At 35.8% G+C, this 25,620-nt stretch overlaps 1 protein-coding gene across 1 annotated transcript in view; it reads right to left on the bottom strand.

Moving 5' to 3' along the window:
• The window catches only part of LOC145770565 (parathyroid hormone 2 receptor-like), a 42,791-nt gene extending 23,088 nt beyond the window's left edge, over nucleotides 1–19,703 (bottom strand). Inside the window, exons 1-2 of the mRNA XM_082582251.1 lie at nucleotides 19,569–19,703; nucleotides 15,979–16,092 (exon numbers count right to left, since the gene is read on the bottom strand). Of these exons, the coding sequence (XP_082438377.1) occupies nucleotides 15,979–16,092; nucleotides 19,569–19,640 (186 nt within the window). The 5' untranslated portion in view covers nucleotides 19,641–19,703. The remainder of the gene's footprint in view (nucleotides 1–15,978; nucleotides 16,093–19,568) is intronic.
• Nucleotides 19,704–25,620: the final 5,917 nt, after the last annotated feature.

Below are 25,620 nucleotides of genomic sequence, written 5' to 3'. Positions count from 1 at the left end.
CTTACAACCCTTGCCCTGTAGAATATTTGAGGGAAAACATTATTCACAATGTTTACACAGACAGCAGGATAATCTCCAATCTCCAACAGAAAGCTGCTTGTTTACTTCTAATAACGTAAACAACTTCATACATTTACAAAAAGCTTTGTCTACTCATCGAGTGGTCAGAAAACAAAAACTAGTGCTTTTGTGAAGCTTAGTAAAAGAGCATTCATTCTTGCCTCAGTCAACCGCCATTGAGATACATTTTCTACTGTACTTTGTCTCTGATTGTCTTTGTGGAGCAGCTGCAGTGTTAATCCCATAAATTATAAAGTAACAGTATAAGTTTGTATATACGTTGTTTTATCACATCACAGACGTTTTACGCGCCATAACAATTCGCATCCTCAGAGCGAACAATTTGAAGTATACGTTATAAATTTGAAGTATCCTTAAAATTACAAACATAACAACTATTGTTAGAAAATAAAATAACTCCCATAAACAACCAAACTCTCCACCATCGAGAATAGCTATTCAAACGCGTATTGGAACGTTTTAAAATCTAATTTGGGTAATCTCATTTTCTAAAGCTCTGCCACTCATCAAACTAATCCTCTCTCTATTTATGTAATTGAAAACGTTTTTAAGATGCATTTTTAAACGTCGGGTTTATGTTGCAGAGACGCAAACTTTAAGACGAAACAATGTTGCTTCATATATCATTCCTTGACTTACAATAAGCCACCATGATATTTTCAACCTGACTTGGCGCAACCGCTTTTGGAAACTGTGAATTCGATTTGTCTTCAAAGAACAGTTTTTCAACAACGCATTTACAAACCGGTCCAAGATGGTTTTTGTGAAAATTTTTACGTCATATAAACGTTACTTTACAATTTGAAAGCATAAATGCAACAACCTACCCACTATTAGAAAAGTTCACGATCTCAAAGTATTTTACAAAATGTTATATTTCGCTTCTTTCGGAAACAATCAATTGCAACAATCTTGCATCTCCGAATAGAAACACTTGACAGCCGTCTTGTTATGATCGATACAACGTCTGATGATGTTGTATCAACCACAAGGAGGTTGCTTTCCTACGGTGCGTCATGTGACTCCATCGTGACGTCAAGACATGCAACAGTCTCACGAGTTGAGTCCGAGAATAGAGGAAAGTTTTCTTGATAAGTGAAAGGCTTTTCCATCATAATGATACAACTTCTTTTTGCGGCCGTAAAATGAGGAAAGATGAAACAGAAACATATCCTCAACGATTGCCCTACTTTCCATCCACCAAATACAGTAAGGACTAAAATTCAATTCAATTTTTATTTTTTGTCTTTCAGGGTGCAAAGAAGCTGCGTTGTGGAAATAAAATATAGACACAAACCAATAAAATGAGAAGGTGGCACCACCGTGACGCCTTAAGACATGCAAGAGAAGACCGAGATGTATGGATCGATTAATATAATCAGGCGCGCCACCAAACTGATTTCCAGTAGATTCTTGGTGTAGCACAAGTATGAGCAAACAATCGGACAAGAGCTTATGAGGCCGAAGTCGTAAAACTCAAACATCAGACGAAAGAATAACAAAGTTAGAAGGAAATACACAGCAAATAGAAACAAACCGAAACCGTGGGCTAGCAATTGTTGTCAGAGGAGAAATATTTGCATTTTATATGCAGACCTTCAAGATTTTCAAGAAATTCGCATCAAGAAAACTAATTATGTGTAGACACTGGACATGATCGGGTAACCTCAACTGCTCTATTACGCCAACTAGCGACTGAATAATTCTTAAAATGTCGCCACTGTAAAAGATTATTTTTGCAAGCAAGCAAAAAATAATGGAAAAGCAAATGAAAAAAACGGCAAAAAGAGAAACACTTTTAGATTGCCACGGCCACGCTGCTAATAATCTAGATGCACTGTGGAATACGTAATTTATGGAATATTTCGCTAAACGGTTTGCTGTCTGCGGTCTAACAAGGAAGTTAGACAAATAAAATATTAAAAATAAAATTATTAATGTCTATTGCAGAAGTAATTCCTAGATGAAATTTAATTTAAAATCTTTAAAACAAAACTTTCACTGCACAAACCGCAAAGACACCAGCTGATGCAAATTGGTCAACAGGAAGCTCAAAATACACTTAACATTATCATATACTGAGTGCTGATGATTATGATGATGATGATGATGATGAGAGCAGTGCGGGCAAAAAATCTGTTCGTTGCAACTACTTAAAGCCAAACCACTGGCTTTATTACAAGACAAATTGTAAGAGAGGGGAAATAATATAAGAATAATAATCTGTTTTGCGCCCATTTCAACGACATGCAGGACACTGCAGTTACAGAAGCAATACAACAAGTAGTTGGAAGCAGCAAGGGGACATGTGGTCATTTGTTCCGATTATTTGTTCCCATGCTAAAATAAGGGAGGCAGCGGACCCGAAGACTACGTTCCTTGATGTTGTATCGCATCTGTGATTGCAGTCTACTGTGTGTTGTCGCAATGGGAGCAAATAAAATGTTATCATTATGATTATTATTATTATTATTTGGACATGATGTTGAGTATCATTTCGAAACGCAGCTGCGGCATCGAAGCACTTTTTGAATTTGCGACAAAACTTGCAAAACTTTCTTTTTGATTAGTCTATCTTTCCAGAAGTGCTTAAAAAGTTGTAAGTTTGTAACAAATGTTGTAGACATCGAAGTAGAGACAGGACACATTCCTAATGAACATGGTACCAGACTGGGCATAGTACAATGATCCAAAAACATTCAATTTCAATGTATGTGAAATTATTGCAGTAAAGCTTTGTCCGTAAATTACTTGAAAGCAGCGTCATAAAACTATGTGATATTGTTCTTATTAGAATTAAACAAGTGTCTGTTTCACATATTTACAAGCGCAGTTCCTTGAAGCCAGAATCTGTTCTAGAAAGCTTTTAAGACATGTACAAAGGTCGTTCGCGTTCAGATGCTACAATTCTCGATAGGGTTTCAAAGGACAAGAGCTCATCAATGTGTGTCCCTTTGGAACAACTATAGTTTTGGTAGAACCAGAAGAAATGTCTGAGTAACAAGAATGTAATGCTTTTACTGCAGGCACAGCAATGTGTTAATTTTAATAAGAACTTTAACTAAATGTTTTTCGAGTCAGGAGTTGTTTCGATATAAATATGATGTCAAATGTTTGGAAGCCTTTAAAGCACCATTGGAACATAATTTTATATTCAAGTCATGTGTCAATCACTGTCGAGTTTCTCAAGATCTGGTTAATAAGTCTTTGCAAATTATGAACCAAAATGAAAGTGGTAACGAGATGGTGCACTTTACTTCAACAGGTGCAAAGGAGGTGCGCAGTGGAAGGCTTTAGGTTGGTCCTTATCAGGTTGTTGTACAGCAAAACCAACTTGAAACGTAGCAAGAATATACAAAGGTATGTCTGATGTTGATGAACTCAGCATATGTTTGTAAGAGCAAGAATAAAAATGCTGAAATTGCTGTCATCAATGGTTTCTGTTTTGAAGCAATATTTGAGTGATATCTACGACGTTCACAAATACATTTGAGACTTAGTCCACGTACTCCGCTTACTACAACTTCAACCGCACAGCTTTGCCGAAAAAAAAAACACACATTTTTAACCTTGTGGAGTGATCTCAACAGAAATTGACTTTACTTTAGTTGTTAAACTTTACTTGTTAAACTGTTAAACTTTAGTTGATTGAACAGATTATGTGGAGCTACAGTAAAAGCGTTTGACTTCCCAGTGTTTGTGCATGCAAATACTGTAATGCTTCTGCAAATCTTCCACGAGATTCTTCAAACTTGCTTGGCTAAGCAAAGAGCTAAACAATCAACTACTAGCTGGGTGATTGACGCCGCAGATCTGCTCGAGAATTAAGATGCACTAGAGATCAGTCCTATAATTACAGAGTGAGCTAAGCTATCGACTTGACTTGTTTCTAAACCTTCGATGGTACCAACATTATCAGGATTTTTGCGGCTTTGTAACAAAATAAACTTTTTTTTTCATGTGAATTACATGGCCTGCTCAGTCCAAATATAGCGGTGCATTATCATAACTTCAACAGTGGTGCCACCCACGTCTTTAGAATAACAAAACACATACAAAAAAATGTTAATGAATATTTAGTTTCATAACATAAGTGAGAATCTACCAAGTTTTCGATCTAAAATGAAAATCAATGCTCGAGTTATATTATTTTGAAGCAGGTTTAGATTGAAATTTAGATGTTTGACATTTTACTGCCCCATCGCCATTCCTTATACAGTTTGCGTACATCAATCCACATTGTCATCAAGCTATAAAAGCTTGTTGCTTGCAAGAAATGCTTTCCTCTGTGGCAACCTAGATTTCATGAAGGCAAACCATGGGCGACGATATCATAGACAAATCGACTCCAAACGCTTCCAGCTAAAGAGCTTTTACAGTTTCAAGCCCAGCTCTACCACTTCATTTTGCTTTCAAACGTATTTAAAGACAATTATTTGTTGCATGGAAATTCTGGGTTCAATGAAACCGAAAACGCCCGAAAGTAGTAGATAGAAGATAACGAACAATGACGTCCAAGCTGAACAAAAACTTTTGATCAACTCAACAGTGTGTCCCAGACATTAAATCAATGTAAAAAACGACTGATTTGCTGTCTGGGCGCTTGTAGGCAGTGGAGGGAGCAAATGGAGGCAATTGCCTCCCCTAAAACACAGAAAAGTATCTTCATTCACGGTGTATTTTCAAGTTTGGATTAATGTAGGCCTACACATCATTGTGTTCTGGCTGAAATTGTCCCTCCCGAACGCTACTTGCTGGATCCGCCGTTGCTTGTAGGCCCACTGCACTGTGCATCGTACATGCAACAAAACAATGTTCTTTTGCGTATAAACTTGTGCAATGCTAAACCATCAATTAAAGAAAGTTTCGAGGCTTACGTGTCCACTTCAGCTTAGTCTGATGCGGTTGATTAAAGTGACAACTACGAACGATGCGAGTGGTCAAAATGGCCGCTAATAAGTCGCAAGGTATGCCAGACCTCCTCGCAAGTTATACTTATGACCTTCTGCAAACTATGAATGTCCTCAAACTGATTGTTATGATGAGCTTAAAAAACATAATACAAATTTTTTTAAGTAATATTACGTTTTGCCCTAATCATTTGGTTACTGAAGGTGCTAATGGTGGTTACTGAGCATAACTAAACCCACATAGCCTACAAAGCAACAACTGAATTTTCCAAACAAAATGAAATTCTGGCAGCAACGTCCCAAATAGCAAAATTCGTCACTTTTACATCGATTCAACGTCTGGTTGAATCAATGTTGAATCAACAATTCAACGTCAGTCGTTGAATCAATGTAAAAATAGTCTGATCCAACCAAAAACCTACGTAATATCCAAAGACCACCAAGGCATTCCTAGCGGAAACAAGAACTTTATATTTCGGAATTGACCTCAAAAATAAAGTAACCTAGGCAGGAAATCAACCATAAATCAATGTTACGACAATTTTACGACAAACAGCGCGGACTGTGTGCGCGCATAGTTGTAGTAATTTACTATCAATCTAAATTTTTAAAGTCTATTTTAAAGTGACTGACGTCAGAGGAGGGACCTGTCTCAGTAATGGAATCACAAATAGACTTTCCTATCGCAGTTTTCATACTCTGTGACATCAAAATTATGTAACAATACAAGAGCCTTGTTGATGAAGAAAATTGATGAAGCAGGTATTCAATCATCACCAGCATTTTTCACGCTTGAGTGAATTTCTTATTCAAACTCGAGTTGGCTTCAAAGAGGTGAAGAATTCTGAGCAAACAAATCTCATTTTTCACGTTCAAAAACAAATTTGTACATTTTTTCGCCCTTGCTAAAAATACACACAAGCATGATGAAATAGCCACACAGCCAAACCCGTCATTTTTACGCTGATTCAACATCTGCAGACATTGAGTCAATGTACAAATGGAGAATTTTGTTTGGGAGCAATCTATTGGCATCATCAATCTCCCAAAACACTTCTGGCCTGTAATTACACAGGCAGGTGCTGATGATGTGAAAGTTTTGCTTGGAAGATCTCAAACTTTCATGTCTCCAAAACGAAACTTCCGACCAACAAAATCCGTTTTTATTTACACTGATGTTACTTCAGAATTGAAGATCTTGAATTAACGTAAAAAGGACAAGTTTTGCTGTCAGAGGTTACGTGCAACATGTATGAGGTTAGGAATTAAAAGCTTTTTGTATTGGAACTCGGCATAGGCGCCTGAACCATGAAACCATAATTTGATAAGTCACTATCGAAATCTTGAACTCTGCCAGTGTTTGAAAAGTCAAAATATTATGCAGTTTTTCTAAACAGGAAAGTTATTTTGCAAACCTGATAATCTTATGGTTTATTTGATGTATTTGAACGAAGCAGAGATAACACGCCAATAGGCAACATTTAAAAAGATTTCAAACATGTACAAACGGTTGTGTATAATCCGGCATACAGTAATTTGTAATGTGAGAAGAAACCTTTTACTTCAAAATCAAAAATGCTATCAGTTTCATGAAACAGGGCATCGCAGTGTATGTTTTGATAAATTTTAAGGAAATCTAACATAAATCATTCTAAACGTCATAAGAAAATTGTCTTTGCCTTTTTGTTTGACTGATTTGTGCGTGTTCACCCATATTTATTGACTTCTGCAATGAATTACGGTTTGATGGCACTGGACCCAGATAACCCTCCTCACTCTTTATTGAATAGCTTAGTTAAGTCAATCGATACTAAAGTAATCGATCAAAGTTGAAAAACAAAATGGAAACCTCCTTGGCTGACTAAATCTGTTTCAACGGAATGCGATAGATCCATTCGGAATGCGATAGATCCACTGAAGGTTTATACAAGACGATGATTTATCGTTTGACAAAAAACACATTTGAAATAGACTTGTTAAATATAAATAGATTGATTAAGTAAAGACCAATACCAACCAAAAGACCAATTTGAAATCTAACTAAGAGTAACAAACCACCTCAGAAACTTTGCGACCGCGACATAAAATTTTGTGTGTTCAGATTTACAAAAACAGAACCACGGTTACTTCCCCGGTAGCTTTGTGTTTCTTTCCCGCAACGTCGCATGTTTGTCCACTGTACAACTTTGAAACAACTTAGAAACAACAGTCATTTAATGAAGAAATGATAAAGGCTTAACCATGATCCAACCTAGACACAAATCAATCGCTTTTTACATTGCTTCAACGTCTGCAGACGACAGACAGACTAGTTTGCTGTCTGGAAACATACAAAAATGGTCACCAAAATCATCTCAGACCCTTTCCTTCTTGTGATGCCATATAAATTATAATACCCATTAATTATACACCTGACCTCGGTGTTTTGCTGAAAACATGTGAATAATGGGCCCATGGGAATCTAATCTGTTTCGTATTACCATGCTTATTACAACCTATTCAAAGACAACATTCTATTGAATCAATTCCACTTTTTCCGCTCACTGGTCAACAGGTTCGTCTTCTGGTAAGATTCCAATTGTGGGACACATAGTGACAAAACAGCGTCTCTGAAAAGTTCTTGCTTTAGCAGCAACAAAGAACAAAATGCTAAACACAGAATAAGACTGTTCCCCAGTCATCTGATGAGAGAATATCGCTTTGCATGATAATCAGTTTTGCTGACTTACGAAACGTCGGGAAAAAAGCTGTTTAATATTTTGTGATGTAGTCTAACCTGCAGTCGCCAAAAGAACGCAAGAAATTATTTTAAAATGAAATATTGTGAACCGATTCCATCTTCTTCTTCGTTTGAACCTTGTTCTTCGCCACTTCAAGGGTCGAGGGGCTCTGCCTTTTACCACCCTTGGGAAGAACAGTCACCTTCACGCGGTCCCCCTGTAAGTAGCATTATGAATATGCGAAACGAAGACTGCCAAAACCGAACCTCGACCGGAGGCAACTTTTGAAAAGGTACCATAAAAAAATCCCCTTTGAGCAACAAAGGAAAACGTATATACTAGGTCAGTTTAGTCGTTGGTTCGCCATCGGCTGGCTTGGCGCATTGGGTTAGGGCGGTGGTAGTGTCATTACATTGACGTGGGTTTGATTCCCACCACTGCTGTTGCTCTTTTTCTTCTGTAATACTAAACAAAGCTGAAAGGGGATTTTATGATGGTACCTTTTCAAAAGTTGCGACCCGGAGCGCTCAACCGATTCCATCTTCACAGACAAGAACAAAAGAAGTTCGTTGTGAGAGATCACTGTAGGTAACGTCTGATTGTTCATAGAACAGTTTTTGACCAACTTCGGTCGAGGTGACATTTCGCGCCAATAGCTGTGGAGGAAGACATGAGAGCAATTGTCTTCGTTTGGACCATGTTGCAACATAATTTTTTAAATTGAATAACGTCTGTAGAGATTGAACTAATACTAAAAAGGACTGATTTGCTGCCTGGGAAAGTAATTGCAACATCCGACGACATTATACGACAAAATAATAACGTAGAATCAATGTAAAAACAACAAATTGCCAGGTGTTTGAATTGGATCGTGTTGGAATATTTCGCAAGGTTCTGCAGTGCAGTGTGATGTCACAATTGAAATGAGTCATGCGCCAGCAATTGTTCGCTGCCGGGGAAACGCTATCCATGGGAGAAAACCTCCCAGGAACCCAACCAGACAATCAGAACAATCAATTTTCGTAAAAAATGACCCCTCATTAGGACTTGTCTTTGTGCGCATGCGCATAGCATAGATCAAGCCTCATTTAGTTAATCAGTTAACTCAGAGAGCAGAAATCTGTGTTTTTGTTTACTGAGAAATGAAGCGTCTGAGTCTGGTTCATTTTTACCCAGGTCAAAGCAAGTTGGTATCTTCCATTACAAAGCATCCACTGAAAGTTGCAATGACATGGTTCAGAAGGTAACCATGAAGCTTGTTCGACATTATTGAGTCCAGTGGAAACAAAACAGTTTTCTCACAAAAACTAATAACTCAAAATGAAGCCAAGACAAAAGGAACATTCTGTCAAAGCAAAATTAAAATAGTTTTCTAAAAAATTTTGTAAAAATATTTTTAAATTCTCATAAACCTAAGTTCTTCAAAAAGATTGTGCAAAAGCCATTTACTTGTGATATGCTTTCTGCGTTCAGAGATCTCTTGAGTTTCAAGTTGACGAAAAAAAATAAGAAAATACTTTTGCTTCACACAGTCTCATCGGGTTCAACAACCTAACCACTAGTTATCAATCACACCGAATCAAAACATTTCATATTGACAAGATGCTTTTCAACAAAATCTCTTTTCATGCTCAAGTTTCTTTCAACCAATTCCAAACTTTCTATATTTAGATTATCAATCGTTAGAAGATTTAGGAGTGTGAAGTATCGATGCGGCTCGTGCGGTTGGAGTGAAAACAATACTTTGCTTTTTCCGTTGATGTAACATTACAAAACATTAAGCTGTTGTATAAGGATTTGTATTTTGTTAGCTGGAAGCCAACCCAGCAAAGGATTGTTATTGTAGCTAGTAGGTTCAGAAAGCTTTTTTACACACCAGGTGTCTCATGGGGAGAGGCAAATGAGGCGAAACTTTGTTTTTAAAAGTTTTGTTTTTATTTTCTTAAGGATCAAAACTTTTAGTCTGCCATTCCATTGTTCAACAATTTAGTTTCAAGAAAACAAAACGAATACAGCTAACATCACACTCAGAAAAATATTTCACTTTATTATACGAGCAAAAGTAAAATCACTTCCAGCCACAGACGAAATGTGATATGTTAGCATGTAGTGTACCAGCATACACGAGAACAGTCAAACTTTGTAGCTTTGACTGGTGAACAGCCTCATTCAATTTTTAGCATTAAAACTCGTGTTTAAAATGTTGTGAAGCTTTTAGACAATAAGTGATTGTTTGCAGCTTAACACAGTCGACAAATTCCAAACCACAAAAGCATCTTCCATGTGACTGTGAGTAAGGATAAGTCTTCGTGAAAACTATTGCAAGGATTGGTCGCAGAGGAGCACTGATGAGCGGGGTTAAATGCAACACTACCACAATGCACGTTGTTTACACGTAATTGCGTCGTATCTTCTCTACGTTTACTGTAAAGCATTCATACATTGCGCAAAAAAAGTTGTTGGTGAAATATGTAAGGTCAATGGAAAACCAGGGTTCACTGGGACGACGATAATTAAAAAACTTCAAATATTTCTGTGTACATGTTGACTTAGAACATCATTAAGGAAGTGTTGGGCTGCCACTTTGCTGCTAAACAAAAGTTGACACTTGATCAGCCCACTTGATAAAGTCAGTCGTACTGAATAAGAATCGTTGAAAATAAAACTGGTTGCCATTTTCAACATCTTGTGGTAGCCTAGTTTGTAGCCACCAGATGAAAGCAGGAAATAAATTCCATAAGCGATCTGTTCTGTATTTTTTGTGATGGCGAATGTTGACGCAAGGAAAACGCTAAATTATCATGATACAAACAAACACGCTCAAACCACGATGAAATGTCATGACTATTGGAATGCTTCACTCCTGTTGCTTATCGATCTACCGTTCAATCGTGCAAATGGGTATTCACTAAACAAATTTCCTGTACTTACAAATTAGAATCGTTCCACACTGCACGAACCGATATGCAACAATCCGTGTCTTTGAACAAACGTTCATCTGAATTTATTGCACTCAATTCTTGCTACACTCGGCCGCAAAACACATGGTTGGTGTTTTATTGCTTGTGGTTACAAAACATGCTCACTGGATCATTGGACTGTGATTGATTTCATGTGGGAATATTATTAATCTTCAAGATTTGTTCTATCAATTTTAACCAATATTGGAATGCACAGTGCATTCTTGTGTGACACACTATATGATTGATTATTGAATAATATCGACCATTGTTGGGTTGGCTGATTCTTGTTGTCTACCCCAGAAGCTTATTTTAATAAAAATTTCTGCACTGATCAAGACATGTGCTCGAATTTATCGCACAACCTTCTCAAGGATCAAAACGATTTAGAGCAGATATGAAAATACGTTTTCATTTGTTTTTCAAATTGCTGCATGAAAACAAACCCGTCCCTGACGTTTCTGTAATGTCTACAGATGTTGAATCTATAACATCAACCACTTATTTAGTTTTGGCACAAGAGCCAAGGCTGGGGTTTTTACAAGTGTTATCATTCCCTTGCTTGTAAAATTAATATTTCTTTACATTGTTTTAACGTCTTTAAGACGTTGAATACATACAACCAAGTCTAGCAATCTCACTAGCTGTGTGGAGTGCAACACAAACAAACACACAAAGCGTTGCCCTTTATGAGATTTCTCAAGTGAGTGCAAAAAATAAAAATCCAACCAACAAAAGACACAACACTTCTTGCGCTGGTGTGGACATGATGGAAACAGGGGCGTAGATAAAAAAAGGGCTGAACTAAGGGAGACATCTGCTCCCGGGGACTGAATTAGAAGGTGGTAAACAAATTGATTTAAATTTTAACTTTTCCTCTACCACATTATGCTTAATGGATTATAGATTTCATTCTTGTCGTTGTCATCCATTGTCATTCTCGCCATACACAGCACAATTTGGAAACTTAATAATATCCATGGTGCAAAACTGTGGTCTGTGTGGTAAAGAGTACGATACCGTTCACATTACTTTCGAGATCGTAAATATTCTTAGAAGGCATTTTTCACTGGCAATACTCTCATAACATCATCGAAAAAGCAGGTAAGTTTATTTCAAATCACTAAATGATTAAATTTGTGGTAAATCCACTTGCAACCATATCGGATTGACCTGAGAGTATTCTTCAAGTTTGTAATTTGACAACAGCAAATGAAAAAAAATTAAACCCTTGTTTTCCCCCTTGTAAAATCATTCCGAATTCGCCTATACGCATGAATCAACCGTTTGATAACACCAGCAAAACTGTATTACAATAAAATGACTAATACTGAAAAACAAGTGTTGTTTGACAAAATCAATGAAGGCTAATCACAAAAAGAACTGAGACAATATTAAAACGAGAAGACTTCGATCGCAACTCAAATGGATCAACCGGTAATTTGCAGACTCATTTTTATGATGATTTATTACATTCGGAATGACGTCATTATGTTTAACGGGTTATTCAAGTTATCCAAGATGGCAAAATTTTGATGATCAATTTTAAAATTGAGTTTGAATAAACAAAAATAGTTTGAACAATTTTAACCCATAGTTTGCGTTTTAAAAGTTTATTTATAAGTCTATCTATATTTTGTCATTATTGTGACCTGCTGTTGGACAGCAAATATGTCAATACCTTACAAAACAAACTACTTGGAATAAACATTTTTTACGGCATGAAAAAGTTGCTTTCACATGACAAGGGTGGTTCCAGAGAAAATGTTTGATCATGGCAAACAATTCCATGAGCAACAACCACAACTTGGGTAACCGTACCCAGACAGCAAATCAACCGTTTTTTACATTGATTCAACGCTTGCAGACAATTCAATCGTGTCTGATTGACGAAACGTCGGAATAAAAGCAGATGATCAACAAACATCTTGGATAGTTCAGCTTAGTTTGCACCAGTACAACGTATCATGTTATTTACCGATAACACTTGTTGTCTTGATTTAGTATTCTTTCGAATCAACTTTCATAAAATAAAGTTCGGTTTACACTAAAATGGGAGTTAAAATGAGTTTCGATTTGGCATTTGACGGAACTAAAGTGGGATTAGGATAAAATAAACCGATTTTCTTTCGCTCACCTACCAAGTTCACCACACCTCGTCAAATCAAAGTCAAGTTTATTATAAAAAAAATACAAAACATTGCTTTTCACGCATGATTGCATATAGACAGAGACTTACTTTTCAAAGGAAAAGCTAAAAACGTGGGTTTAGGGAAAAGGGTTAACGGGATTAACCCTGGTAAGTCAACGCTGTCAATAAACTGTGAATGACCGGGTGCAAGCGTTTAGGTGTGGCTTGCATCACAGAAATCACTAAAAACAACATAACAACGCAAGTGGTAAGCTTGCCGTGACGAACGACGCACGCTTTGGATTATAAACCCAAGAAAACAAAATTTTCATGTTTCAAACGTCATTTTTTTTAAATCGGCCTTAGATTTAGTTAAAAAGAAACTTGAAGCGTCTAAATTGAAGGTTAGACCCAACAATTGTCGAAAAAACGTTGTCAAAATCAAACCGAGTGTGAACATACAGCAACAGCTGCATGCTTTGATATATTTTATTGCAAATCGACACCTTTGAATGGCCATACAAATCACTAAAATAGCACCTTTCTAACCTTGGAATTACAACTGTTCAACTGCAGCCTGGAATTATCGTCAAAAAGAATTAGAATCCCATAGAAATACCTCCTTGCAACGTCAATCAAACATGGCAAGTAAAAGTCTTAAAACAAACCACAACAAAAGCATGAAATAGAAGCTAGCCGCCAAGATGATAATAACAACGTTCTGCAGATAAACTCTTACGGATTACTTTGGTTTTAACGCCAAGCCACATTCTTTCGAAACTTACTAAATATGACAAATTGAAGATAAATGAGAATTGAAGTAAATGGAGGTAAGAGATAGAATTGGTAATGGGGATACAAAAAAATGGGTAAAAATGAGTAGTAGGGACAGTAACTCTCACGGACATTGTAGTGCATTGAATTGTTTCGTAGAATAAGGAAGATAGCACCGCCCTATTAACCCCACCTGCCAGTGAAAGGGTGGAGTATTTTGCGGATACTTGAAATGACTTAAAAATTACTGATTTTATAAGATGTTATCATTTTTATTGAAACAGATATTTTCAGCAACTACTTCGTGCATCTTTGATTGATTTCCATTATGAAATATAACAAACCAACTCTTTTTGTGTTGTGTTGTTGTCACTGCTTGCAGGTGACTTCTTATTAGAATTCTATATTGCTGTGAGTGAAAACACAAAAGTGCTTTGCAAATCACCGGAGTTGTAAGAAATTAGATTTTGAAAAGACATGTGAAAGAATGAAAATTAAGTTGTTTCCCGTTTTGTAAAACATACAAATAGCAATGTGGTTTTTGTGGCAGAATGACTGCAATGTATCCGTTTCCGCTAAGAATTTTTAACAAAATTAGATACAATAGTTTGTTCTTTCACAACTTTTACGTTGTCACAACATTGTGTGACATTGAAAGATGTTTGCAACCACTGTACTCGTTTCTATCTTCTACGCATGAGTGCGCAACAAATGAAAACGGGACACGCATCGTTGGACATCACTGGAAGAGCGGTTTTGTTTGAGTATCAAACAAAATCACGAGAAAATAATTTGAAACAGGTAAAACAGTTAAAGTTTTACTAAACTTAAATAAGTCTATCGTAAAAATGTATAGATTGTGATAAAAAGGTTTTTTAATTTCAAAAGTTCTCATAATAGTGTTCAGAGTTTCCCAACTCATTCTGCAACATTAGATCATGATCAAGAGTCACTCAACTATAATGACTTCAGTTTAAAACTAATTGCGACTACTGCATTACAAACTATATGATGTTATTGCAAAAGTTACAGCACAACCAGTGCATTTTGAAACCACATTTGCTAAAATTTGACACGTCAGCAAACCGCACACACTGTACTTGTGAGCTAACAATCGCCTCTACTACGACATCAGTCACAAACATAAAAATTTGTTTGAAAGTTTTGTAGTTGATCAAAACGAAATATCATAAATTTAACAAAATCACAGTGAATTTCAGTAATACTTTTTGTTTAAAGAATTCTGAGTTTGTAACATTCCATAAAAAATACTTGGGATGGCGTGTGCAAAGATTAAAGGATGAAATGCTGAAAACCACGAAAGGGGCTCAACGCAAAAACGCTTTAAAGTTCAAGCTTAGCTCTTGAGAAGCTTACGCAAATATTCTGACAACGTTATTGGTCTAAAACATTTTACCTCCAAAATGGAGCTATTGAAATTCCACCAAACAACGAGAAAAAGTAGTGATTTGGGGTTAATGGATACGCGGACAGTATTACATGTTTTATGTACCTGCTGTTTCATTTTCAATTTTCATGCGTTGCAAAGCAAAAATACTTTAAAATGTCCACTTGCTTTAAAATTTAAAAGTAACTGAAAAAAAACTCTTCTGGAGAAGCAACCACGACTACAAACATCTTCAACACAACAAAGCACTTTAAAAGCAATTGCAAAAGAGGTTGAAGTGGTGCTGGAAGAAGAACAGCACTTTGCATTATTTCAGCCACCAATAACGTTCAATTGCAAAAGCATACAAAAAAATTGTGACAATCAAAAGTAGGCCATAAAGCCATCGACTATATGTGCTTAACTTGAACAAGCTGCACCAAGCAACACTAAAGACTTGATTAACTTTCTACACATTGGTAGTTGCAGAACTTACTTGATTTTGTATTTATACTTAAAATTAACTTAATTCTGTCTGTCTAAAATGTTATTAATGATTCACGATTACTGGACAACAACTTCAGTAAATTGGAAATCTCAAATGATGTGAAGTGATATGCATCAAATACTTAATGATATTATAACTTTCAGTAATAAATGCTATCAATGCTACAAAAACTGCTCAATGCCAAGCAAAAAGCCAAGCAGAGGGAAATACATCAAAATTAGTTACAAGTTCACTAAAAACGTTAATCGGCTTTTTGTGAACTAGTAACCAATTTTGATGTAACGATAACTTTCTATATTTTGATAACAAATGTCAACAATATGACGTTCAAGTGAAAGATGAGAATTTATTTCATATGTTTAAGAAAAAAAAGAAAAAAAATACATTTATCACCTCCAACTAAACATCAAAATACATAACCTTTTTGAAGATGACAATGAATCGTTTTATCAACATTGTGAAGCATTGTATTTCATCATAATGGACAATTTGAATTATGACACTTACCTGCGGTACCACCAAGACCAGGATGAAGAAAGCAGGAATCAAACTACAAATGATGACGCAAACGATGTAGAAGTCGGCGCTTTGAGATGCCCTCACCAGTTTACTGAGGCCTCCCTGGAGGAGAAAAGTAAATTAGTCAAATAACTTCCTTTGTTCTACTATTCCATTGATTCATTGATTGGTTGAATCTTTATCCTCGGACTGAGAAAGCTTCTTTGAGAGCTTAATCCTGGTAGTTTCGCATACTTGTAGAGGCTTTGAATCACTGACGCAGGCCCGGTCACCGAGATTGGCAGAGTGAAGTTTCTGCTTATTGTTGATTTGTTGTCGTTTGTGAATTATTACCTCCATTAAGTGTGAAAGGCTGTCCTTGAAATGCGTTGCTCAAACGCACACCCCAAGAGTCGAACCAGCTTCTCTTGATTCTACGTTTCTGTAGTAATCAAGTTAAAAGCTTAAAACCAATTGAGCTATCTGGGCAAATATTAAATAAACCCCGCTCAAAAGTAGGTCTTAAGTAGGCATTAATTATTGAGATCTCTTGAAGCAGAAACAGTCTAGAGAAAGAGTAGGCTGATGTGTGGGTTCGTAAAAAATAATCTCCTACAAAATTAATTCTCCGAAGTGGCTTTAACAATGTATGAATAATTAAACTAGTTTAGAATTTTGCTCATGTAACCAGACATAACACAGCTTTCAAAAACGTACGAAGTGTGATTCTAACTCAGACCTTTGTGATAAAGAACAATAAACAATAAAAGAAATAAAAATGTTTTTTTTTAAATCTCGAAGAGTAGTATGGGATATTGATGACGTAACAGTTTTACTATTTCTTTTTAAGTTGAAGCATTTATAAAAACTAAAAAAGCAATGTTTTATTTCCATATGATGGAAGTTTTGAAAGTTAGATTTGATTTTTGATCAGATAAATTTAGCTCGTGAGTGGTCATGTTGAGATATGGACATAGGCATTTATGAACAGTTAAAATACCAGAGAAACAAATTATTAATAGTTCAAGTACATTCAGTATGAAAGGAACATGACACCTCCGGAATCAAGATCCACAACAGACAGGAAGCAGCGAAAGACTACAAGTGCCAACGCGTCAGCTGCTTCCGGTGTTTTTAACAATATTTGTTTGGTTAATTTAGTTAGTTTTCTCTATGGTTCAACAAATCAAACTCTTTACCAAAGCTTTAATTTAGTTACTTAAAATTTTTTTAAATTTACTTTGAATTATACTTATGACAATGCAACTGAATCAAACGAAGCTGCTTAAGTCATTGTCTGATAAAGGAACGGGAGGTGTATTTATGACTTTATAATCGCTTCTTTTGTTTGGTTACCAAACTCGACTGAATTGCTACACAACACATAAAAGCGAGACAGTGTCGAAAATTATGCTTCAGACCACCAAGGTCTGTCGCTGCAATGCTTATTGTTCCACACATCGATTAGCGGGACTCCTGTCAAATTGGTTTGTTTTGAGTGAAAAATGTTTTAATTTTGAATTTAATTTTCTCAACAATTTGTGCCCATCAAAGACACTTGTATTGAACTGTTTCGCAGAAATTTCAACAAAATAATCCTTAAAATAAATTTATAAAAATCTTACCAGCAAACGTCAGTTTTTTATATATTTATTTATATATTAATTCTTGTTTGGGCAACGTTTGAAAAGTAAAGGGCATTTTTGTTACTTTTGTAAGCAAATGCAGTTGAAATGCATTGTAACACTTTGATGTCAGTTAACTCATGTAAAAAATATTCAAATCTTCACACTGCAATTAAACAGTTATAAGAAACAACCTTCTGATATTTACAAGTTAGTGAAGGGTATACTACGTGTATACAATTAGAATATCAATATACAAAAGCATATTCACTGCATATGTTGAAACTTAAACATTCAAAACAATGAATTTTTGATTACGGAGATTAATTTAATCTCATTTTATATATTTTAGCATAAAATTCTGGTGCTAAAAGCAAATGTATAAAACTTGCCTAAGCTCTAAAAATATTCTAAGACATGCCGCACAATCAATGGATAAAAATTAAGTTTTCTATAATATTGTTCTAGAAAATGGATTTATTGATGAATGTTATGAAACCGCTTTAAATAGGCTTATTCAAATAGATAGAACTCAACTGAGTTTATCATTAATAAACTTGTGCTTTGGCGACGTAAGCGTAAATTAATAATTTCTTGGCAAAGAATTGTGTTGTTTAATTTATTGCACAATAAACAGCTGCTTTGGCAGCAAACAAATTCGAAGCGCAGACCGCATGAAGTTAGTTTCAAAATTGCAATAGTGAAAAAAATAAAGTTATAGGAAACGAAAAACTCTCATAAAAATTTGTTTGTTGATATCCTCAAATAAAGTTAAAGCAGAACAGGGTTGCCAGCAATTGAAAGAAAACCATGGGCGTTCATCTAAAACGAAAATAACGATCTTGTAATGAAAATTGATCAGCAATATCAGTCAAAACCGCTTTTGTCTTATAAAGATCCGCATTATTCTCGGCTTTATAATTACAACTATGAAAGCCACGTGTTGCGCTATGCTTCGAACACATCTAGGAGGTTAATTGTTAAATATGACATAGACAATGGTAATCAGTGGATACTTGTAACATTAAAGTTGTGTTTGATAACGTTATTTCAACGTATTCGTGTCTAAGTTCGAAAATTTCAAGTGCAACGCTGTTTGTCGAAATATTTTACAACAAAATTGCCCTGACGTCACAAACAAGCCATGATCCATCAAAAATTGATGAAGATTTTTTTGTTCTAATTATTTTCAAAATTCAAAAAAAAATGAAGAAAACAGAAAGTTAGAAAAAAACTATTAAAAAACCCATTAATGCATGAATTATTTATTAATATTTTAAAAAAAGGTTAAGTTAAAGGCATTGACAAAATTTAGACGAAATATCATTGGCTATGTATGGAAGATGCAAAAGTAAGTTGTGACAAAACTACAAAAGCATTTGCAATAACTTTTCACTTTTCAAACCTTTCCTTCAATTGTATTTTAAATTTATTTTTATTTTTTTCAAAATCAAATTTGCACTGAAGTCTTGTAACAAATTCTACTTTGTCCAACCTATCCACCCCAGAAAATAAATTAGTCTTTTTTATATTGATTCAACGTCTGCAGACGTGAAATTGAAGTCAAAGAACACTTTTGCAACTTGAATGCATCACCTAAGGTCGAACATACCAACTGCGGATCGTGTGAGAGGTGGATTAAATAAATCGTTTGATTAGTTATTCGAAAATCTGTTTATGCAAAGTTTATCCGTGGATTAGTAATCAGCGGATTATGCTTAGTAAATAAAATTAATATTAGAGGAAATAATTGTCTTAATCCGTCGATTTATTTAATCGTTGGATAATCCACTGCTGACAGATAGGCTACAGCCCTTAATGTAGTTACAATGACACCTGACTTGATTGAGCAAACAAGGAATGCATTGATCATTGTTTGGCAGCGGAAAACAAGGCTAATTATACATTAAATTAACCACATTAATTGTTGAATTGATGTTATGCAATATTGTAAAGATATAGATTAAAACTTACTTTCCATGACAATTTCTTGTTGGTATCAGCACTGGCATTTGTGGCTGAAATTTCCGGTTTTAAACTTGACATCTCTAATTTGTAGCAATGCAGCAGTCGACAAACCGTAAGAAATTTTTTAATTGCATTTAACTTACGCTCACCAATCCTAAACAAAGAGATAAAACGGATAAATATTTAATAAGTAGAACAGAAAATTTGTTCGTAAAACCCACGTCATCGTTGTGTGACGTCACTGAATTTGTGTAGCAGTGCAAACGTCACTGTGTGGTGCGAGACCTTACAATTGGTGTCTCTGTTTAGCCTTGCAAACATCATTCAACTTCGTGCCCTGCGATCTCTGTTTCAAGTAAACAATAAAAATGAAAATACAGTGGTTTTATACTAATAACATAATTTAATTATGTTAAATTTGCTGCAAGTTGTCTAAGTTTTGCATAATACGTGTCAGTCAATTCATTTCATCACAAGCTAGGGACAGTACATTACGGGACGCGCAACTGCGTTGTCACGCCAACATTGGAAGGGTCAATTACCAATTTGATATTTTTTACCCTTTACTGCTGGCTTGATTTCAACAAAAAACCTTAAATTACTTCAAAATCAATTTTATTCCTCTTAGTCTTATAGTATAATCCACAAAAAGTACATTATTTTGTAAATCAGAAAAAAACATAACCCTTCTAGTTTTGCGGATAAGTCAAAAGCGGATGCAGTTTTGTATCCCTATGATCTAAAATCCTTAATCCTAAACAAGCAGTCTCAGCATTTTTTGTGAGCACAAACTTTGGTGGCTGAATAATAATTACAAAACGTTTTGTTCCTCAAGGCTGCAAAATATGACTTTACTTGCAGAAAAGGTTAAACATTGTATTTCCTCCGCAACGCCAATAAAATGTTTTAAACAAATGAGCACGTGAAACGCCAAACAAACTTTAATCTTTGAAACTTTATGCTGGCGTCAAGGCAAAAAGTTAATTAACACAAGTTTACAATAGACAACAAGAAACTACCATTACGTCAGATCGAAGCATGGCAGGAATAGATGGATTGGTTAAATAAAACTTAGCCATCAACTGTGAAAAGAAAAACGACGAAGCTTTTCTTTTAGAAGTTGAACTCTGAAAAACGTCTCAAATTTCTTCAAATTTCAAAGCACACGAGAAAGCTCTGTCTTGCTGCAAAGGCTGATGTTCGATAAACACTTGACGAATGGACAGAGATAATTACCAGGCACACAACTTGTTGAGGAATTTCTAAATACGGCAACTCCTGAAGGACACAGCTCGGCCAATCGAAAAACAAGTCTTTTGGGATTGAACAACAAAGTGGATAGCTTAGTGCTTCACAACGCAATAAAAAGGCCAGCTTTGTTGCATCACAAAGAAAAACACTTTTGAAAAGTCAACATATAATTAAATCTGAAACATTAAAACGGCAGTGTTAATTTTTTGCAACATTTGTAAATACATAGTATACTTTATAAAATAGTGAAATAGGTTGCAGAAATGTTTCAAGTATACCGATGTCAAAAGCAAAGGATTAAAGCGTTTTATTACGCAAATACGAAGAACGTGGAAATACAATTTGATCCACAACACAAACCTGGCTGATCACAGAAACACCACGGACACTGATATCCAATGACCACGCTGGTTCTAAAGACCTTGAATCAGTGTAAAAAATATGTTTTTTCAACGGAAGACGTCCTGAAGTGCAAACGAGGTCTCACATTTGAAGCAAATTGTGATGAGGTTTCCAGGAAAGTGCGATGAATGATTCTCAATACACTTCTTACAACACACAGCAATAACTTTAACAAGACTGGCTTAAAAACGCATTGATACTGAGCTTCGTTGCCAACAAAACAGCGATGCCAGCCAGGCAATCTACGACCATCAAGCTTGTAAAGCTGACACATGTTTAAAAACTTGTTGCCTACAAAAATTTACATTGACACAATGTGAAAGCGACGTTTTTGAAACGTTAAAGTGTTTGTCTGTGATTCATAAACGTCGTTTGGGAATTTTTAAAAAGTGGATATTTTCCTAAGACTGATATATAGAACACACCTCATAGAATCATCATTAAAACACGTTCATTCGACATAATTAGCAATCAACAAGCCCATCACATAAGAACACAAAAAGTTTTATGTTTAATTAACTTTGTTTGGTGGAAAATTAAAACCAAAATAGCGACATTTCCGAAAATGATTTTAAAATTGAAGCAGTCCCAGGAGACAGTTTAGAACTTGGGCAGAATATGAAAAGCACTTCAGAAGGCGTCGCACAGATTCTCTGGACAACATTACAAACCGCTGTAAAACAAACACAAAATTCGCCATGAAAATCCATTCGAAGTCCAATGTACTGTATATTGACTTTTGGAGCAAACAAGAATGTTTTAAAACTGGACCATTGGTTCTCCACGCCGGACTAAAAGAATGATTCGATCAAGATTTTCCTTTATTGTTTATTTTCAAGTGAATTCCAAAGACTTTGGAAAAGCAGTGATTTTCACTTTAAACTTGAATATATCACTTTCCGGTATCTCACCACATCCTCCTATCCAGCAGTAATCCCAGACAGCAAAATCTGTCATTTTTACAAGACGTTGAATCAATGTAAAAATGACGAATTTTGTTGCTGGGAACTTACCTCTATATCGCGTGACTTACCTCTATACTGTGCATCAAAGCTAAAATGTTACTGGCCGTGTTGAAATTGTACATTGACTTTGTTCACATTGATTCACGTCTGCCGACGTTGGAATAATCAACACAACTATAGATTCAGGAATAACACTCAAGTAATTAAGAAGACAATGTCGGCCAGCCACCCACAACTGCTTGTCGCCATAAACTATTCCAACAACGCGTGTTTGCATTGAATATATTTTTGACATGCAAGATGTCAAGAAGATATAAATACACAGCATTCCAAACGTATTTAGATAACCGAGAGAGTATGTTGAAAGCGGAAAAAAATTAATATAATTCATCGTACCTTAAATCAACAATGCCAAGATATTATATGTAAACTGGGGAAGAGTTCCAGTAAACGTTTAATTAATTCTGAAATTTTCTTTCATGCTAGTATAGCATACAAACAGTAATAATTACCTATGTGGATACATAGGTGAAGCACAGCAACTTGTATTCATTATCATCATTGACAATGAAATAATTTGTAATTGCTATCACCCAGCATAGAAGCTGTGTTTACCAGTTAATCTGTAACCTACTGCCTTGTGGGGTCATGGCAAAACTATATTTATAACTTGTAGCAAAAAAAACTTTATTCATTCACAAACGTTTAACATATATTATTGTGGTAGGCTACTAATGCTACGTAGCAATCGTAGCATGCATGTTCATTTGAGTAAAATACACGCAACTACGGAGTCTTCTGACGTTGGTGTTACCAAGCAGACATAGGCGAGGAATTGGTCATCCAAACCCTACACCCTCTTTGTACAAGCCATCAATGGGATTATCTCACTTACTAACCAGCATAAGCCTATTTGTGAAGTGACTGACACGTGCCTGACAAATTTACTGTTTGTAACATCGTTTATACGTCTATTGATGCGGAGTTTCATGTAAAATTAAGTGCAGGCTGCCCTACTCTACAGTACAACCAGCCTAACAACCATCTGGCAATTATTTTACTTCAAGGCTTTCACATTCAAAGGCCACTGTCCACTGCTCACTTTCTGCCGCGAATAGTAAGCTGCGATTCTGAGCGCTAACTTATAAACGCACTTAGCGTTTCGCAAATAGAAGCAGTGCTCGGTGAAGAGAGGCAGACTGCGGCACTCGAGCGGACGAGATGTGACAAAAGTTTATGTTGTTTGCCTAAGTCAAAATTGGTTATTTTACGTTGAATCAATGCATCTTTGCGTTGTTTAAATTACTTTGTTTGGAATAATTTGTGCTGAGAAAGGTTTTTAAATGGCTGAAAGGCTACAGAGACACATTTTGTTTGAAATGGACTCATCGGCTCATTAACCGCAATGAGTTGAAAATTAAAAGTCGAGTGTTTCAACAAGATGGCCCTTTTTTAATAAACTTTACTTCAACAACAAATTGTGCAAATAAACAAACTATCCAGGATTTGTCGTATCCGTTAAAATTTAATTAAAAATAAACATATTTGTTATATATTTACAAAAATATTACAACTTGGGGTAAGTTAATATTTAATGAATATGAAATTTCAGCATTTTTATTCCAACAATCAGTTCTATTTGAAAGGAACCTTCTTGTTACTCCACTAAGAGTGAAAATGTTAAAGATTTGAAGGGAGTAGCAACTCTGTTTGTTTGCTGTAACTTTGAGTGGTATTGTGTCTACAGAAGGTTTAATAAGCTTAATGTTAAATGCCGTATGGTTGTTACGTTTTATTTGCCTATAGTTCAAGGAAACCACCTCTTTACCAAAATTGTAATATCTTTATTTTACACATTCCTAACCAAACACAAGTTAGATTGTTGAAAGTTAAGAACTTCTTGAAGCCTCCTCTTCAAATAACAAACCTGCTTTCAGCTTCTTTCATCTTTTAGCATTGGTTAAAATTCTAAAACTTACAAACTTCGACAGTTTCATCAATATTAAAAGTCCATTCAGTATCATCTCATTTACCAAAACTTCAAACTAATGTTAAAACAATGCAACAACAACGTAAGACGTTAAGCAATGTAGAAGTAACATTATTTGCTATTTCCATCCGTTTCACTGCACGTCGTAAATGTGTAATAAGCATACTCAGTACTAGGGTGCAACGAGCACCCCGTCGACTGAAATCAAAACTCCCATTTGTGCCGGCCGCTCAACTTCTGATCAACGAAACTGATCAACTAGACGTCTCTGCGACTAATTGTGCAGGCCAAAAATAGAATGTTATATGAAAGTCAATTTGTTCATCCCAGACGCCGACACACGCACCATCGGCCTGACATTACAAACACAGGCATGGGTTCGCCTCAACCGTCTTCGTACGGGCGTCGGACTTTTCCGCTCAACCATACTTCAATGGGGAATGGCCTCTTCCTTGTCCTGTGAATGTGATGCCGAGGAACACACGGCAAACCACACCATCAACATCCTCGTTTGCACCATCTTCAAGCCATCTAATGGAGTGGAAGATGCGTGTCTTGGATGATGAAACCAAAGACTACCTGCTCTCTAGTAGTCTTCCAGTGTAGTCCGGGAACATCGTGAATCTGGGGTGGTGAAAGGATATACCCTCGACCCTAGAGGTTCACACGACGAATAAGTGCTAGATCAACCAATCAACTACACTTTCAATCCTAGGCTGAGGGCAAAAAGCTTAAAAGATGAAGCACAGGCTTAGCCTACATACGCAATTATCCAACAACGGTTGGTGGTTAAATCATGAGAAAGTGCCCCCAAAAAAATTGTAAATTACAGAATAAAATGCTAGTTTCTCTGGATATCAAATATTTAACTTGATTTTGTGACTGAAATGTGATGCGATGAGTTGACATAGGTTATGCGACCAAGTTTATATAGATAAAAAATATTTAAAAAATTGAATATGCTACATCATTTCATAAAATGTAAGAAATAAGACAGTTTGCACATCCAGCAGTGTTGCCAGAGGGTCCGCTAGACTTGAACCCAAGAAGATGGAGCCCAGAATCTTCACAGAGAGAAACAATCTGAAAAAACGACTCATATTTTCCTTTTCAGAGATAACTGTTTTTATGGAAAACTACCACTCATCCCAAACTGTACCTTCCATTTCTTGTCATTCCATAATTTAGATCTCGTTCAAATTTGGAATCGGTTCTAGGGGACCTGTTATTCTGAAATGGACACCCCTACTAGCCTAGACGACAATGTTGATTTTTGTGCTTGTCTAAACCGCTCCAGGTTTCGGAATCAGACTGAAAACGTGGTTGAACATCGGTAAGGGAACGCTGGATCAGATGATTTGTAAAATGATTTTGTTGTTTGTGCTATAAAAAGGATGTCCGCATCTCAGGAACCCCTATTTCCCCCTTGTTTACAATTTTCGCCTCCCCC

This window comes from Aplidium turbinatum, chromosome 5, assembly GCF_918807975.1.
Source record: "Aplidium turbinatum chromosome 5, kaAplTurb1.1, whole genome shotgun sequence".
Lineage (NCBI taxonomy): Eukaryota > Metazoa > Chordata > Ascidiacea > Aplousobranchia > Polyclinidae > Aplidium > Aplidium turbinatum.
This window is presented reverse-complemented; position numbering and strand designations above follow the sequence as displayed.